The 16394-nt window shown below is 45.8% G+C and overlaps 2 protein-coding genes across 2 annotated transcripts; one reads left to right on the top strand and one right to left on the bottom strand.

The window, feature by feature from the left end:
* Window positions 1-695: 695 nt before the first annotated feature.
* Window positions 696-15282, top strand: rgs11 (regulator of G protein signaling 11). Its single transcript, XM_030114717.1, has 19 exons — window positions 696-898; window positions 1008-1255; window positions 8513-8589; window positions 8891-8987; window positions 9246-9296; window positions 10044-10150; window positions 10351-10402; window positions 10511-10569; window positions 10703-10779; window positions 10909-10990; window positions 11650-11718; window positions 12135-12158; window positions 12261-12322; window positions 12643-12756; window positions 12861-12976; window positions 13198-13285; window positions 13365-13503; window positions 14577-14659; window positions 14735-15282. The coding sequence occupies exons 3-19, from the start codon at window positions 8527-8529 to the stop codon at window positions 14853-14855; spliced, it is 1404 nt and encodes a 467-aa protein (XP_029970577.1). The 5' UTR covers window positions 696-898; window positions 1008-1255; window positions 8513-8526; the 3' UTR covers window positions 14856-15282.
* On the bottom strand, window positions 2855-6896 carry ints15 (integrator complex subunit 15). The gene is made up of 8 exons (XM_030114716.1): window positions 6803-6896; window positions 5007-5211; window positions 4708-4929; window positions 4429-4594; window positions 4061-4338; window positions 3726-3963; window positions 3440-3479; window positions 2855-3362 (listed from the first exon to the last, which is right to left on the bottom strand). Exons 2-8 carry the CDS (start codon window positions 5199-5201, stop codon window positions 3065-3067), a joined length of 1437 nt encoding a protein of 478 aa, XP_029970576.1. The 5' UTR covers window positions 5202-5211; window positions 6803-6896; the 3' UTR covers window positions 2855-3064.
* Window positions 15283-16394: the final 1112 nt, after the last annotated feature.

Here is a 16394-nt window from a genome sequence, read left to right as displayed (position 1 = left end):
TTTCCCTTGCAGGAAACCATGATCCTGCAGCTGCGAATTCAGACGGTCCCACACAACCACAACACACACACCACACCACACCACACACACCTGACAGGAGGCCACCGCGGATGGCTCTCCGCTCAGACTGAACAGTGTGTGTTCCACATGCCTGCTGCCTCAGCTCTTTATTTGATTCTATCAGAACCATGCTGGCGTTCCCCAGCAGTGCAGCGGTGCGCTCTTTAGAGAGGTCCCTGGTTCGATTCCAGCCGGGGCTTGTGGACTTTGTGTGTAATTTTCATGTTTTCACTCTGTGTGTGGAGGTTTCCTCTGAAAACATGGAGAGTGTGTGTGTGGTAGTCTGGACTGTGGTCCTCTCCGTTATGTAACGTCCTCCTCCCATATTCAGCCAGCCTCAGCTTCAACAGCTCGAAACCCCGACTCGGATAAAACGGCAGGAAGGACTGGATGACTGTTTGCGTAGTATAAAGTAACTCGGGACCTGAAATGTAAGACAGTCGTATGACGTCTCCGGAGTCTGGCCTGCGACTCCACCGTGAAGACCAGCTCTTCTCCATCCCGCCTTTTTGTCTTGCTTATAGTATCTGTATGTGTCACCTTTGACGGGCCCCAACAGTAAAGCATCACTTTCTCAGAAAAAGATCTTATCGGTGACCCGCCCTCGAGCGCCGCAGAGCGAACTCGCCGCACAATTGACGTGTTACAATCAGCATTCTGCTGATTACCTAACAGCTTTTTTGGAATATATCTTAAAAAGACAAAACAAAAACAAGGCAAAAACATAAACAGAAGTGATAAAGGATGTTCATGACAGCACTGCTGAGGAGGAGCGAACGAAGGCTCGCCTCACTGCTTCACTTCCTGCATTCCAGGATTAGTAACCAAAGGTTACAAGGTAAAAGTACAAAAGTTCAACGCTGAGAGATTACTCAAGGCCACTTTGGATTTCTGACAACTGACTCCTTCACTGCTTCAACCTGTTCAATCATTTCTGTATTTTACAGGAAGGAGGAAGTGGGAAGCTACTGCTGCTGGCGCTGCTCAAGAAATTCTGGAGATGATGCAATTGCCAAGCTCGATGAAATCAGATGAGGCTGTGGGAAGGGTTTGACTCTTCTGTGGCGCTGCAGTCAGAGATACGTTATCAGCCTTTGACCAGCGCCGAGCCAGGGCACCACGGGGCTCGGCTCAAACAGACGGGAGACGTCCTCCTCTTACGTAACCAAACAGTGGGCTCGGGAGTCGGACAGAGGTGAACACTTACTTTTGGATGAATGTCCATGTTGCTCTGGGCACGGGCCCAGAAGCATTTCTGCTGTTAGAAGTTAACAGATAACGACCCATTTTCTCTGACCCCAGTGTAAACAACATCTTCACAAAACAGCCAAGTAACGCATAACTTCAGGTTTTCAGAAGCTTTTTTCAAAGAACTGCATTTCACTAAAACTTAACTGTCGTGGTTATGACTCAGCTGCTCAGGAGTCAGAATCAGAGGAGCCGTCCATCCATCCATCCATCATACTGCTCCATCCATCCGCTGGAGCCTCATCCTCACTCTGGATCAAGGCAGGATACACACAACCAGCCACACACTCACACCCACCATTCTAAAATGACAAGTCAGCACCCAGTGCACGCCTCTGGTCAAATTAGAGAAAACACACACTCCAACTGGTCTGAATTGCCTTAAATTACTTATATATTTCTATTATAGTGAATATTTTTAATAACTTGCTGACCTTGACATGAAATTTCCCCTTGTGGGACTAATAAAGGCATAATTCATTCATTCATTCAGCTTCTTCACATATGACGAACCGTAAAACTGCTTCTTCATGCTTTGTATTACTTGGTTCCCTTGAAACATCTCTGAGTTTAACAAAAGTCACTGAGCTCTGCTCGACAGAGAGCCACAATAAAAAGCACAGGGAGCCTGAATGAAAGAAGAAAACACTAACAAGGTGTTGCAGTCCTTCATATTCAATTGTCTGTCTTATTCAGAGCTGTGTCCAAAATCTCTGCAGTGACTGAGTCTGCCACACTGCAGCAGCTAAACCCACACATCACTGGAAAGTCTTTGCATAAATGAAAATAGACACACTGCCTGCCCCGAAAGACTTCTCCTGGCAACGCGCTGTGGCTTATAATATTAGCATTAGCAAACGATCAGTGTCTCTGCCTGTAAGGTGAGGTTTCTTGCTGGCCAGCATTGATCTTTTCCTCTCTGGAGTCTGAACTCCGCTCAGCTTCATGTGTTTTAGTTTCTTCTTCTTCTCACAGCACCAACCTTCATGAACTCCCTTCCTCACACACAGTTGAGAAATACTTCAATTTTATAATTCAAGTTTTTCATTAATTTAGAAGCTTTAAAACAGTTTTTTTTTTTCTGATCATCTTCAACTCATTTGTTTCTTTGGATTTGTTGTTTTGAAATTACTCACCTGATGTAAAATGAGGAAACAGAACTGATGTGTGAATGATTGAAGTCACTTACCTTAAAGTTCATCACAGCTCAGTTTTGTTCTTTTGTTTGCATCAGTAAATAACCTACTGACATTATGAAAGATGTTTCATTCCTGAATATATTCAAAATCCTGCACTTGTAACTGAATGGCCCCAATAATGCCACAAACACAGTTTCATCTGGCAGTTTAAATTATTCCTCCAATAACTTACTTTCCAACCATGCAGGAAAATTAGAACTAAAACAGCATTTTGGCATTAAAATAATTTATGTACTTGAAATGTTTTTAATGCCATCTGATACTTTATAGGAAATGTTTACATAAATCTAAAAAAAAAAAAAAAAAAACTTGAAACAGCCCGTCCTCACAGAGGAAAGCTTGAACAACAGTGACCTCAAGTGGTCGACATGGAGAACAGCACCAAGGGGGAAGTAGAAAAATATTTATTGGACAAACGTGTTAGCCTCACAGGTTTTCTCAGAAGCAAATATGCTAACAACATTATAATACTTATTAAATCACACACGCACACGCACACACACACACACAGACACGCACACACACACACTCTCTCTTATCCCCCAGCAGACGGTTCCTCAGTGGCTGGGCCGGTAGGGGAAGGGCATCCCGGTCATGAAGGGCTGAGCGGGGTACTGAGGGTGGGCAGAGGGGTGAGTGGCCAGAGGTGCATGTGGGGTGTGTGCCGGGTGCGTGGGCAGTGTGGGGTGTGTCGGGGTCATCGGGTGTGTGGGGTGTGTGGGGTGTGTGGGGTGTGTGGGGTGTGTGGGGTGGGAGGTTATGGGTGAGTGTGCGGCGTGGGGGCTGAAGGCCAGCGGCGGGGTGTGGATGTTGTTGTAGTACATCACCGGACCGGATAACACCAGCTGGAGCAGACTGGACCAAGAAAACAGGAGTTCAGTGCCGAACAGAGAACCAGGTGTGAAGGAAGAGAAAGGTGAATCAGCTCTTACTTGTTGTGGGGAAGACGGGAGCAGATGGCTCTCAGGTCCTCTGTAAAGACAACATAACATGTCAGCAGCTGTAGTCCAGGCTGTAGCTTATACCGTTTGTGCACAGCTGGAAATGTTGACATATACAGTATCGAGGCTAAAAGAAGTAAATAGAAGCAGCTATTTTAAATAGTGTTGAGAATTCATCATATTGAAAACGTTGAGCACCAGTCTGCGTGGATTCAGTGGAGTGGTGTTTGCTGTCTGGTCCTGAGCTAACGCCCCTGACCCGAGTGAAGACTCCCACCTCTGGAGCACAGCAGGGCTCCGCTGGCCATGGACACCTGCAGGGCCTGCGCCAGCCGGTCCAGGGCCAGCTGGGACAGCGTGTGCACGTCTGCAGAGGACAGGTGCGTGTGTTTGTCGGCCTGGTCCAGGAGTCGGGAGAGGTCGGATACGAGTGCTGCCAGGGCCTCCATCTGAAGCAGGGCCAGGCGGCCGTACAGCCCCTTCTCGTTCAGTATGGTGGGCAAAAGCATGAGTACCTGGACGCAGCAGGGATTGGTAGAACTGATCAACAATCTGCATCATGGCGTGTTTCCCTCCGTGCACGGTTACTGTTAGACATGCTGAAACACAGACCTGCAGGACACTCAGATGGAGGGCAGAGAAGAGGGGCCCTACTTCCTGCTCACTCTCACAGCCTCCACTGCTCAGCGCCTGCTTCTTGTCACTCCTGTACGCCAGCGGCGCCTTGATGCACCAGCGCATCAACCCCCCCAGCGGAGTGACGTCCAGCGAGCTGATTGGCTGGTTCCCGGACAGGGGCGTGTTCAGGAACGTGATTAAGACGAGACGAGGGTCATCTTGGATCCACGACACGATCATCTGGAGGAGTTCTAGCGGAGGGCTGAGCTCCTCTGAAACGCCAAACACAACAACCCTGCTTTAACCTTTTCACAGAGGTCTGGCTGACGATAGATCTGTGTCTCGGTGTATTTCTTCCTCACCTGAGGTGAGATCATACAGGGTGGTGACGGCAGTGATGAACTGGCAGCAGAAGCGAGGGCTGGCGCTGTGGATGTTCTGCAGAGTGGGTACTGAGCCTGGCACCATGCTGCAGTAATCGTCCACCAGCACCTGCGCCAGGCGGACGCAGTACACTCTATGGGTTCTCTGCACCCACAAAGCAAACACAACAGAATGTTATGATCAGTATCGACACGTCGGGGGATGGACACACAAATATGACCAAAAGAAAAGCACAAAAAAAAAACTCAAAACATCACCTGTAGCCAGGTAGCAGCACATTCTAAGATCGGGACTCGGCCCACGGCGATCGCCATTGAGACCAGCTTGCTCAGCAGTGCCATGCGACTTTCGTCTGCCTGGTTTCCTTGGAGATTGAAGAGCGCCGAAAACATAAGCTGGCGGACAGTGTCACGGCTCTGCTCCTGAAAACAGCTGCACATGATCTCCAGCAGCTGCAGCTCCTGCAGAGCACTCATCCTCTGGGAGGAAACAGACAACATGCCATCAGCTTCACACGTTCAGAGACGCACGAGCATCCCAGACTCTCGTTTCTTACTCTGGTCGGGGTGTTTCTGTCCTTGGGTGCATGCAAAATGAACTCCTCCACCAGCTCCAGGGTTTTGGAGTCGACCTGCGGAGGCTGCCTCCCGGACTGCACCAGGTTGCAGATGTAAATGTCGAGGTGGTAAAGCAGCTCCTTGGCTGCACTCAGAACGTCCCGAGGCAGCAGGGACTGACGGATGTCGCCCATCCCTCACGATCTGCAAAAAAAACATGACCGTGTCAGGAACTGAGGCCGCTGATGTGGAAAACTGGTGAGATTTAAAATAGAAGTGACGGCAGAAGAAACATACAAAACCACTGACTAATCCATAGCCATTCAGGATTTTAAAAAATATACTGGATCTCTGCAACGGCTGCAAGACGAATAATTGACATCAAGATTTGGCATTTGGTCTAAAAAGCTTTGAATATTCTTACACATTAATACATCTGAGATTTACTGGTATAATATGAACCTCTGGACCCCCGACGTCCTCAGGAAGGGGGTAGTGTTTCCAGAGTCAGAAGCAAAGGTGAAGCAGCTTTTTAATTTCAACAGTCCTGACCTGTGGAGCAAACTTCCTAACACTTATGGACAGCTGACACGCTCAGCTCCTTTAATCAGGCCTTCAAACTGAATTACTGTTCAGACCATCCCGTAAATAACAGATTGGCAATTCCTCCTGCTGCAGCCCAGATTTCACACCTTTGGGTAATCGACTAGTTGTCACATAATTGGATTTTACATTTACAATTCAGTGAATCCTTACATTTTTCTCTTTAAAAGTACCGAGCACAACAAAAATAAAGCTGAATTGAATTGTTTCAATATAGTTTTAACTGAATGCATGCTCCTTTTATTTCTTAATCGCTTTGTTTTACTGTTTTTCTTCTGTCTACTCACCTCAGTTTCTTAACTGCCTTCTTGAATATATGTCCTAGTAAAGCAGTGTGAACTGCCATGTGTCCGACTGCTGCTGTATTAATAAATTTCCCAATCCTTTGTGCATCAAATATGTAATGCTTTCTTGTATTTAGAGAGAATTGTATCTATTCTAAACAATTTTCTCACATAGTAACAACAAAGTACTTATCTATTTAAATTCAATAAGATCCCCTTCACATGCATCAGGTAATATTAACAAGCACTCTAACGCCTGTTTACTCTTCAGTGTAAAATGATGCTCCCTTTCACTTCAAGACAAGGACAAAGTAGAAAGACAATTAAAATTTTACGACGTCCAGAATTAATTACGTGCGGAAGAATGAATACAGTGATGAATTATTAAAGAAAGTAAATTAAAAGTAATGAAAACTATTTACCACATAGAGGAACATGCAGAAATCCAGCATCAAATGAATACATAAATACAAAAATGTATAATTTTGAAAATGCCAGCACTTCTATTCAATCACAATGGACACATTTAATTCCACAGCAGAGTCACTCTTGTAATGTTGATGAATGAATTGAGTACTTCACAGTGGAGACTGGCTTGCATGGAATTCTAACACAAATCAATAACTTACAAGTGCGGGCAGGAATGGAGTTCAATGGTAGTGTTATCATAAAACCAAGCTTCGTCATAACTTATACTTAAATTAATAGACGAATTAATAGACGATATTTCAGGACATGAAGCCTGTGAGTGTTTATTCTGACAGCTATCTCCACACTGACCCGTCTGCTCCATCCTGCTACAGCTACTGCTAGCAACCCTCCGCTAAACGGCTCCTTCCTCCTCCACCGCGAACCGGACGCGTCCTGGCTATTCGACGGACATTGAAAAACGAGTCTTAAAGCCTTACCTTGTTCAAATACGCTCTAAACTCGCTTAAAATTTGACTAATGACGAGACAAGTGATGAAAGGTCTCACAACGACGGCGGAACCACTTCCTGCCTCTACGGAAGCCCCGGAGGGACTAAACATAAAAAGCGAATGTCTCTTATTATTGTTGAAGAGCGCGTGCATTGTTCTCAAAATACTTCTGTCTTTGCAGGAAAATTGAAAAAAACCACACATTCTTAAGCATTTCGCACATATATATTAAAAAGGAACATTCCATTGCATTCCATAGTCTTTTAGAGACACAGAAAAACATAAAAATGGAAGCACATTCGTTTGCATGTTCTTACAGTTTGACAAAGGAGTAAGATAAATGAAACAAAAAAACATCTGTATTCCTTTTTAAGAAAATATCGAATTTTCTTATTTATTCATGACATTTCAATTTAACAAAAATCCAAGCAAACACAGGAGCCACATGCAACCCGATTTCATCTAAATTCCGGTCCAGTTTGAGCTGGACCGACTGCATTTTACCATGGTAAAATACTACCATAGTAACTTTTAGATTTAAATTTTCAAGTTCTTTTTTGTTGCGGTGAAACATACGTGTGATGAAAATGTTTTTATTTTGGTAAAATCAAAAAATTACTTCAAAAACAATATTACAATCATATAACCAATCTCAAGCTTCTGGCGCAAAACAATACAGAGAAAAGCCCAAAAAAATCCTTATCATAAAGTTATCATAAAAACACGTAGAATGTCACAGTTATAGAACTATGGCATTGCAAATGTTTCTATGATGGTTTTGAGAATAATGCTGGTTTGCCAGGTTTTCCCTGAATATCTCAGTTGAGTCTCGGTGTTGGAGTTGTGTTCAGTGGAAGTTTGTTTAAAAATCAGTGCTTTCTTTGATACTGTAGCAATTCACTTGGTGGTTTGGCAGCCCAGACTGGAGGATCTTATAGTGATGGTTTTGGCCCATGAGCCTTATGTTTGGCGCCCCTGGTGCAGCCTGAATTTAAAGTACTTCACAATTGGACTGCGAAATAAAAAAAATAAGCACACGAATGAATACATATAGATTGCTATTTTGAGAATGTTATTAATTTTTTTTATATTTTAATTTAAAAAATCATATTAAACATTTAAGAATTCCACCTTCCTCTATCCCAATGACACTTGTATTTCACATTGTGTAAAACCAACGTGATACACAGCTTATTTTGAAAGGAAAGCTCTTTGACGTGAACATTTTTTGTGTAAAAGCTGTCTTATGATCTTCGCATTAGTTTTTATTACTGTCGGTAAAGTAGATATTGTTCAGTTGGAACTTACATGCATTGTTTGTTTTTTAAAACTCAGTAAAAAGAATTACACCCCCAAAGCAGCAGATATTTTCTTTCTTTCTTTCGGGAGGTGAAAGTTGTCCATCCCCTCGTAACACTGATGTGAGATCATGTTTTCAGATGGGACCGTGCAAAGCGCTGTTTTTGTTTTTTTTGTTTTTTTTTTTGTGTGTGAGTGCAAAAACTATCTCCCATATTGGAAATGACTTTGCTGCAGACTGTAATCCCCTCTAATCTGCGCAGGGGCGCGCCCGCCGGGCACGGGACCGCCTGATGTATGAAAAAAGAGCCAAACGGTGATGCGCTCTCACTCCGCGCGGTCCCGGTCCCGCCTGCGCTCCTCTCTCCGCTCCTCTCTCCTCCTCTCTCCGTCCCACAGATCCGAGCAGCAGGATGACCATCAACACCATGGCGAAGGGAGGCTGGCGCCGGGAGCAGATGGCCTGCTTCCGAAAGGTACGACCGATTTTACTCCATTGTTTTATTTCCCTTTTTCTTTGTAATTAATTAAATAATTTATTTATTTATTTTAGCACAACATAATCTCGACTCAAGCCCGGGTAAATAAATGAGGGAATGTGCAACTCTCATGAACCGGGGCAAAGGGAAACATGTTAATGTGACAGTGAATAAATATCGTACAAGTATTTTTTTTTCTTTCTTTTAGACTGTGTGTTAACTGTTAAGTGTTTTATATCATGTGTGTGTGTGTGTGTGTGTGTGTGTGTGTGTGTGTGTGTGTGTGTTCCTCCAACAGATGGAGAAAGTGATTGTGGCCATGCAGGACCCTGACATGGGCATGAAGATGAGAAACCAGAGGCTGCTTATCACTGTCATTCCACACGCCATGACAGGTGTGTGTGTGTGTGTGTGTGTGTGTGTGTGTGTGTGTGTGTGTGTGTGTGTGTGTGTGTGTGTGTCCAGACTCCTATATGCCACCATGCATCACAACCTATGTGCATGAGTGTCTGAGCACGTTGCAGCTTGTCTTGTCCCGACCGTCTTGCAGAATGCAGCGGTGCATTTTGGAGGATCCTGAGCTCTGAGTGAGGAACGTCTTCATTTCCGCTCTGCTATATTCATGCTTTCATCTGTTTTTCTCCTGTTTTCAGGTCATGATATCATTACTTGGCTGATCCAGAAATATTGTATCTGCGAGGAGGGTAGGTGATGCTCCTCAGGTTGTGTGTGTGTGTGTGTGTGTGTCAGGACTGCTGTGACTCTCTGTAAGCCTGACCCATTCGGTGTGTGTGTGTGGTTGCTAGTGTGTTGCCAGGATATGGTGTTTTCTCTGCAGCTGACGCGCTCCTGATTCATGCTCACATTGTGGGGCTGCTGTTTCCAGTAAACAGGAATGGGTAGAGCCCCAGTGGGTCCAAGTTTGATTAAGTCACCTGATGATCTGGCTTTGATTAGCGTCCCTGCGGAGGCCCTCACCTCAGGAGATCTCACACAGTGCCTCAACTAAATTAGTGCCGTGGTTGGAAGGAAAGGGCGGCCTCCGGTCCCTCCTGCCTGGAGGCAGGCTGAAGACGGAGGGCTGATTAAAATGCAGCGCACAGCTTTTTGGTAGCTGTCAGTCATAAAAGTGGGGCTCTTAACAAATGAGCAGAGACGGAAGATTGACGAGGCGCTTCATGGCTGGAACACAGCCTTGATTTGGGAGAGTTGCTGACAGTGTGCTTGGGTTTGATGAGAACTGTTCACAGCTAACTGAAAATACTGCATTTTGCTGTTTTTAATGTATTTTCTATAAATAGCTCAAGCGAGAGAGCATCAACATATTGAAAAAAATTGCAAAACACAGCAAAAGCTACTCCGCTAGAAATGTAACATGAATGAAATCCACCTCCGGAGCGACTGCAGGAGGAAGCAGGCCAGTGACTGGTGTGGGGCGTCTTCTGTTTCAGAGGCTCTGCACGTTGGCGGCATGCTGGTGAGATACGGATATATTTACCCTCTCAAAGAGCCCAGATCGCTGGTGCTGCGGCCCGACGAATCGCCCTACCGCTTCCAGGTCAGACAGAAACAGGCTTCTTTCTTTTCCTCTGTCCACATCGCCTCCTCTCCATCAGTCTGCCTCCCTCCTGCACTCTCACTCCATTAGCCCACTTCCTAATCTCTCCTCCATCTGCCACTGTTTGCTGCCACTTTTTCATCATCTGCTATAACATCAATAAAAACAAGTGACTGGGTTTTTTTTTTTTTTTTTTCCAGACTCCGTACTTCTGGACCAGCACCCGCTGGCCTGCGTCAGAGCTGGACTACGGTACGAAGACTCCACACGTTCAATATCCAGGATTGCACAAATCCTTTCTGACATCTGTTCTGATGCTGCTTTGTTGTTTTTAATCACTCATTTATTCCCCCTCAACAGCGATCTATCTGGCCAAGAAGAACATAAGAAAACAAGGAGAACTGATGGAATATGAAAAGGTGAGGAAACCACATGTCTGTGACTCACAGAAAGGGCCTTTATCATGAATTATGCAGGAAGGAAAATTGGGGCAAGAGGCCTGTGGCATCGCTCTTCCTTCCTCTTTAGTTTTTGCTCTCGCTTCCGTTTTAGGAAAGGTACAGCGTGCTGCACAAGAGGATCAACCACACCTGGGACTTCGTGGTGATGCAGGCAAGAGAGCAACTCAGGTAGACAACGCACACACACACACACGCACACACACACACACACACACACACACACACACACACACACACACACACACACACACACTCAGCTAAACATGTACCCAAACTTACACTGTAATTCATGTTCAGGGCGTCCAAACAAAGGCGGAAAGCTGACCGCATTGTTCTGGAGTGTCAGGAGCAGGCGTACTGGCTCATCAACAGGCCCCCGGTGAGTCTATATGATGGAATATGATACGATACGGGGCCGTGCCGTGCCGTGCCGTGCCATGCAGTGCTGTGCAGTGCCGTGCGATACTGCAAACAATGACTCTGTGAAACTATGAAACAGTTGAAGGTCCTGCCAGTGTTCGCCCACAGTCCCTTCTCACGCCTGCATGAAATATTCAGCCTATCTGGTAAAAGCCTCAGCTGACGACTGGAGAAAGAGAAAGAAGGAGGGAGAGAGAGCAAAAAAAAAGGAAGACAGGAGGGGGAAAGATGGAGCGAGAGAAGAGGAGGGCAGGAAAAGTAATCACATTTCATGTTCTTTATGTGAACATGTCACAGTCCATATTATCTCAGACAAGAGGAAAGGACTGAAGGGGTGATGGGAAGAGTGAGGCAGTGCTGCAGGGGACAGGAGAGGACGGGGACGGGGACGGGGGTCAGGAGGAGGAACTCCAGCTGACGTCAACCTTATGAATTAGGGACGAGGGCTTGGAGAAAAAGAAAGAAACCTGGGAATAACAGTCAGAGCAAGTGGAGTGGAAAGCATGGGGAAGGATAAGTGCTTCTCTCTCTCTCACACACACACACACGCACACACAAGACACAGGCACGCACAACAAAGATGCTACTGGGTGTGTATGTGTGTTTCTGCTTTTGCAGCCTGGGGTGCAGAATGTGTTGGACATGGGTCTGGAGCGGCCAAATAACTTCAGCTCCCGAGTTACACTGGTTCGTGATTTTATTATTATTTTTATTGTATTGAAGTCCCTGAACAACTGGATAACACATCTGTCTGTCTCTTGTCTCTGTGTTTTATTGTTTTCATTTCCCATTGTGCTTCTGGCTTTGTTTCTGAAGTAAGTGTACAGTGAGCCTCATCAAGGCATTCAGGGAAACCGTGAATTCTGACATTACGATCACATAAATCACCCCACACATAAAATAGTGGCTGATGGAGCCAAAGCAGAAGCAGTGGAGTCGTAGTTACGTGATGTATCTACTCTTTCTGAGTCATTAACATACACACCACACACTGCAGTCTCACATGAGCCTTGGCTGTAAGCTGATATAAGCTGTGATGTGCTGTGACGTGTGTGTCGGTGTGTGTCTCACGTCAAGACGTTGTCTTCTCTTCACAGAACTAGAACAGCGACTACTACAAGCGAGAGGTAACCAGTCATGTATGACCGAGTCGACAGCGGTCTGAGCGCGCTGAGCGTGCACTGTGGCCTGCGTCCATGTGAACGCGAGCTTCCTGCCTTTGTCTACAGATCGAAGCCTGCAGACGGGCCCTGGGAAGGAACCGTGTGAAGTCGTCCATCTGCCTGGAGGGGTACGTGTCAGCCGGGTGACCGGAACGCACGCCACACACACATTCAAGGTCTAGTGGGTATGCTGCTGCCGGAATCAAACTCTTTTTCTTCTGGTACGCACACACACACACACATAAAGCTTAGTGCTCGCACTATGAGAGCCACTAATGGATGCTTCCTGGGGCAAGTTGGAATTAGTGGCCATTAACTCTTATGATCTGCACTGGTAATACAATAACACTCAGTGTGTGTGTGTGTGTGTGTGTGTGTGTGTGTGTGTGTGTGTGTGTGTGTGTGTGTGTGTGTGTGCATGCCTCTGCACTGGTGTGTGGTCTTCCAGCTTTGTGAAATACAGCGAGCAGTACCAGACCCACGATCCCATCATGCAGGGCTGCCTTCCCAGTAACCCCTGGATCTCTGACGACACGGCGCACTGGACCATGAACGCAGACCTGTAAGATAAAGCTTCTGTCCTCAGCTGGTTCAGTACAAACTGGACTGAACATGTCAGAGTGTTGCGGTACCTGTTCTGAGCGGTTTGCGCTGCCTTGCGGACAGGGTGCCGATCCCGACACGCCTTCGAGTGGAGCGCTGGAGCTTCAGCTTCGTCGGGCTTCTCAACGACTCCATGGGGAGGAAGGAGTTCATGACCTACCTGGAGAAAGAGTTCAGTGGTGAGAAAAACAAGAGAATTGTTGGATTGTTAATGACAGAGTCAGAAAAGAAGACAGGGAATTAAGATTCATTTCTAATCATGATACAGCTGAATGAAATGATTTGAAAAGTTAACAGATCGTGAAAGTGAACAAAGGCTTGAAGGATTTGTTTATCATCATGTGAAAAAGTGCCAGTGCCGGCAGCGAGCCTCACTGTGCCTGACTGTCTCTGCTCACAGCCGAGAACCTCTGCTTCTGGCAGGCCTGTGAAGACATCAGACACGGGGAAAGTTCCAAGATCGCAGAGAAAGTGGAGGAGGTCTACAAGTGAGCACTCACTGCTGCACAAACAGAAAAATAGCTTCCCTCCGTCAGGTGAAAGCCCCTCTCTCTCTCTCTCATCCAGGAATTTCCTGGCTCCTGGAGCGGCCCGCTGGGTCAACATCGACAGCAAGACCATGGATAAAACCTTGGAGGGGATCAAGCGTCCGCATCGCTTCGTCATGGACGACGCACAGATGCACATCTACTTCCTCATGAAGAAGGTCTGATCTCCGGGGACCAGAACCGTGTGAAAACCCATCAAGTAGACCAACGAGAAGCACACAAAATGTGGAAAAATAGTTAGTCCCGCTGAACGCTAACAGAATGGGAGGCAATTACTTAGACCGTAGACAATAAACCCTCCGTCCTTCCATCCTCTGAACCACTTTATCTCAATCGGGGCTGTGGGAAGCTGGAGCCGATCCCAGCTGACTGGAGGCGAAGGCAGAATCCAGTAACTGTAGAGAGGAAATGTTTAATTAACTGACGCCACTAAATACGTTATAGAACCTTCAGAGAGCAAATGTCAATAATTGTTTCACGTTTTTTGTGATTAAAAAAATATTTAAAGTGGTATGTTTTCATTCATATTCAACATGTGCAACTAGAGGTTTCATACAAAGTATTCATATGAACTCCGTATTTGATTTGGACAGATTTTTTCGAATGGACACAGATGTTTTTCTCTCCTTTGTATGATGAACAATGCACATATTTATTTGTGATTGGGAGTCCAATACATAAGCTTTAAATAACTGCTACCAATCTGGACACAGAAAGAAATTTAGTCTCTTAACATATTTAATAAAAATCTGTAGGTGCTGGATTAACCATATTCAGCAGAGATAAAGTACACAATTTGCACTTTTTTTCAACCTAAAACCTGTCTCTCAGGTCAGTCTATTGTAATGTTCAACATCTTGTGGACTCAGATATTTTTTACCACTTTTATTTTCCATTCTAATTCTGACCACCTTTAATGAAATAGCACTTTGTTAAAAATGTCATCTCTTTTTTTTATCAATATTGTATAAAAATCCTGTGTCGAAAATGTGAATTAAGCCGTTTTTTTAAGTTTTTGTGAAAGTTTTCTGACAAAGTTTCAAAAAATATTGTATACTACTGTTATTTCCAGTGTTTATGCAAAGCATCGCAAAAATCCCTTGCTCTTTATATACTTTAGTTGAATAAAACTGTAACATCGTATGTATTGCTTTGTCCAGTGTTATGTGGAAGTATATCTTGCTGTTTCATTTTATATCAACTAAACAGGACGTCTTGTGTGTTTCTTTAGGATTCCTACCCTCGATATCTAAAGTCTGACCTGTACAAAAACATGCTGGCCAAAGCGATTGTTCCTCAGGAAACCAAAAAGAGGTAAAGTTTCATATTGATCACCACTCTGGGATTAAGACTCCACCTTCCTCAGCTCCTCTTTCTCCATCCTCGCAGTGTTTTTCCGTTCATGAGGCGCCAGCGGCACTCCAGTCCCTCCCCGGCCCAGGCCGTGACCCCGGCCGCCGAGGACGACGGGCGGGCCAAGGGGGCCGGCCAGGCGGGGACCAACGCCTGATGGCGGGCCCAGGGGGCCGGCCAGGCGGGGACCAAAGTCTGATGGGGTTTCAGATCCAGTCGCTCACTCTCCATCATCTCCCAGCAGTTTCCTCTCTATCTAAAGAAACTTTTCCTTCACTCATATTAACGCGCAGAGCTTCCAGTCAGGAAGGTTTTAATACACACATCAGCAGCAGCATCACTTCTGGGCACGAGCTCAAAAAAAGAGCTCTTAGTGCTTCTGTTGGAGCCTTTCCTGCTGCGTTATCGTCCCATTTCAGACAGTGAGCTGAACTGTTCCGGACAGCTCTCCCTCACATCACATGTTCATTTCTCCTCTGACCAAACTCACTGCTTTCTAGAGGACTCCCGTGTTTTCATGTAGGGGTGGTTGATTGAGAGTACAGGTGTAGATTTGCCTCTGCATGTCTGTGATTACCATACAGTCTGCTTGTGTCTCACTTCAGCAGGAGCGTCACTCTGCGATTGTTGTTTCTGTTTTTTTTTTTGGCTCAAGCAAGTTTTCTTTCCAATAAAATGTCACAAGAGCTGTCCGTGTGACGTCTGGCTCTCAGATCTGTGTATGTGTGTGTGTGTGTGTGTGTGTGTGTGTGTGTGTGTGTGGTGTGGTGTGTCAGTGTGATCCAGCTTGAAAGCTCCTTTTAAAGCAGAACTGTACAACTTTTGCTCTTGCGCTCCCCCTACTGGTCGTTTCACTGACATAAATGTTCTCGGCATCACCCCACCCCCACCCACCCACCCCTGCCCTGCATGCGTCCCACTCCCGTTTCCTTTTTTCCCGCTCATCAGACAAAGGTTTTTTCTGTCTTGTTCTGCCATCCGTGAGCACCTAAGGGTGGCGTTGCTAACGCTAGCGAGGGTTTCGTGTTTGTTTAACGCGCTTTTACACTTGTACTCCCGTATGAGTGCTGTAAAGCAGGTTTGTTCTCCGCTCCTCTGAAAGTTGCAAGTGCTGTTTTCAGGACAGACACCAGGGTGTTGAGGTAAAAAAGTTGCATAGTCCTGCTTTAACTAGGGGTGTGACGAGACCTCGCGAGAATAAATCATGACGAGATTTCTCGTTTAAATGAAAATCTGTCTCGCGGGCAGAAGCAGACTCCTAAAGAGCGGACACCTTGCGAAATGCTCACAACGGACTAGTTGTTCTGGCAAATTCCAGCCCGACCGGACAGGAAAACGGTCAAAATACAGTTTTAAGTCCGTCTTCCAGAGTCCTGCAGGAGCTCCTGGTGTTTTTTGGTTTAATAAAGCTTCATCTTCTGCTCTATGTTTTTTTTACAGAGGAGTGGAGTGTTTGCGTCGTGAACGAGACCCGCCCACTCCTACTCCACGTTTGGATTTTGGAGCTCGGCTCAGTCTGGATAGGAGCCCATAGAAACCTCGTGCAGGGGGCGTCGGTTACTCCTTGGACTGACAGCGTACTTCAGCCAGTCAGCGCTTCAAAACAAATACGTCACCAAAATGCGTTAGCTTCATCAAGGGTTAGCTTTAGAGCTTTAGCTCTAGTTTCTCTACACACAGAGGCTGTGTCCGAATG

Source organism: Salarias fasciatus, chromosome 18 (genome assembly GCF_902148845.1).
Source record: "Salarias fasciatus chromosome 18, fSalaFa1.1, whole genome shotgun sequence".
Classification (NCBI taxonomy): Eukaryota; Metazoa; Chordata; class Actinopteri; order Blenniiformes; family Blenniidae; genus Salarias; species Salarias fasciatus.
Note: the sequence above shows the minus strand (reverse complement) of the source record. Positions and strands in the feature narration are given on the sequence as shown.

Coding starts and splice junctions, on each gene's coding strand:
- ints15 (XM_030114716.1), bottom strand. CDS start 5,201: ATGGGCGACATCCGTCAGTCCCTGCTGCCTCGGGACGTTCTGAGTGCA. Junction 4,930..5,006: donor ACAGAAACACCCCGACCAGA/GTAAGAAACGAG, acceptor GTTTCCTCCCAG/AGGATGAGTGCTCTGCAGGA. Junction 3,964..4,060: donor TCCATCTGAGTGTCCTGCAG/GTCTGTGTTTCA, acceptor TGCTGCGTCCAG/GTACTCATGCTTTTGCCCAC.
- rgs11 (XM_030114717.1), top strand. CDS start 8,527: ATGACCATCAACACCATGGCGAAGGGAGGCTGGCGCCGGGAGCAGATG. Junction 10,991..11,649: donor GGCTCATCAACAGGCCCCCG/GTGAGTCTATAT, acceptor CTGCTTTTGCAG/CCTGGGGTGCAGAATGTGTT. Junction 14,660..14,734: donor CCTCAGGAAACCAAAAAGAG/GTAAAGTTTCAT, acceptor CCATCCTCGCAG/TGTTTTTCCGTTCATGAGGC.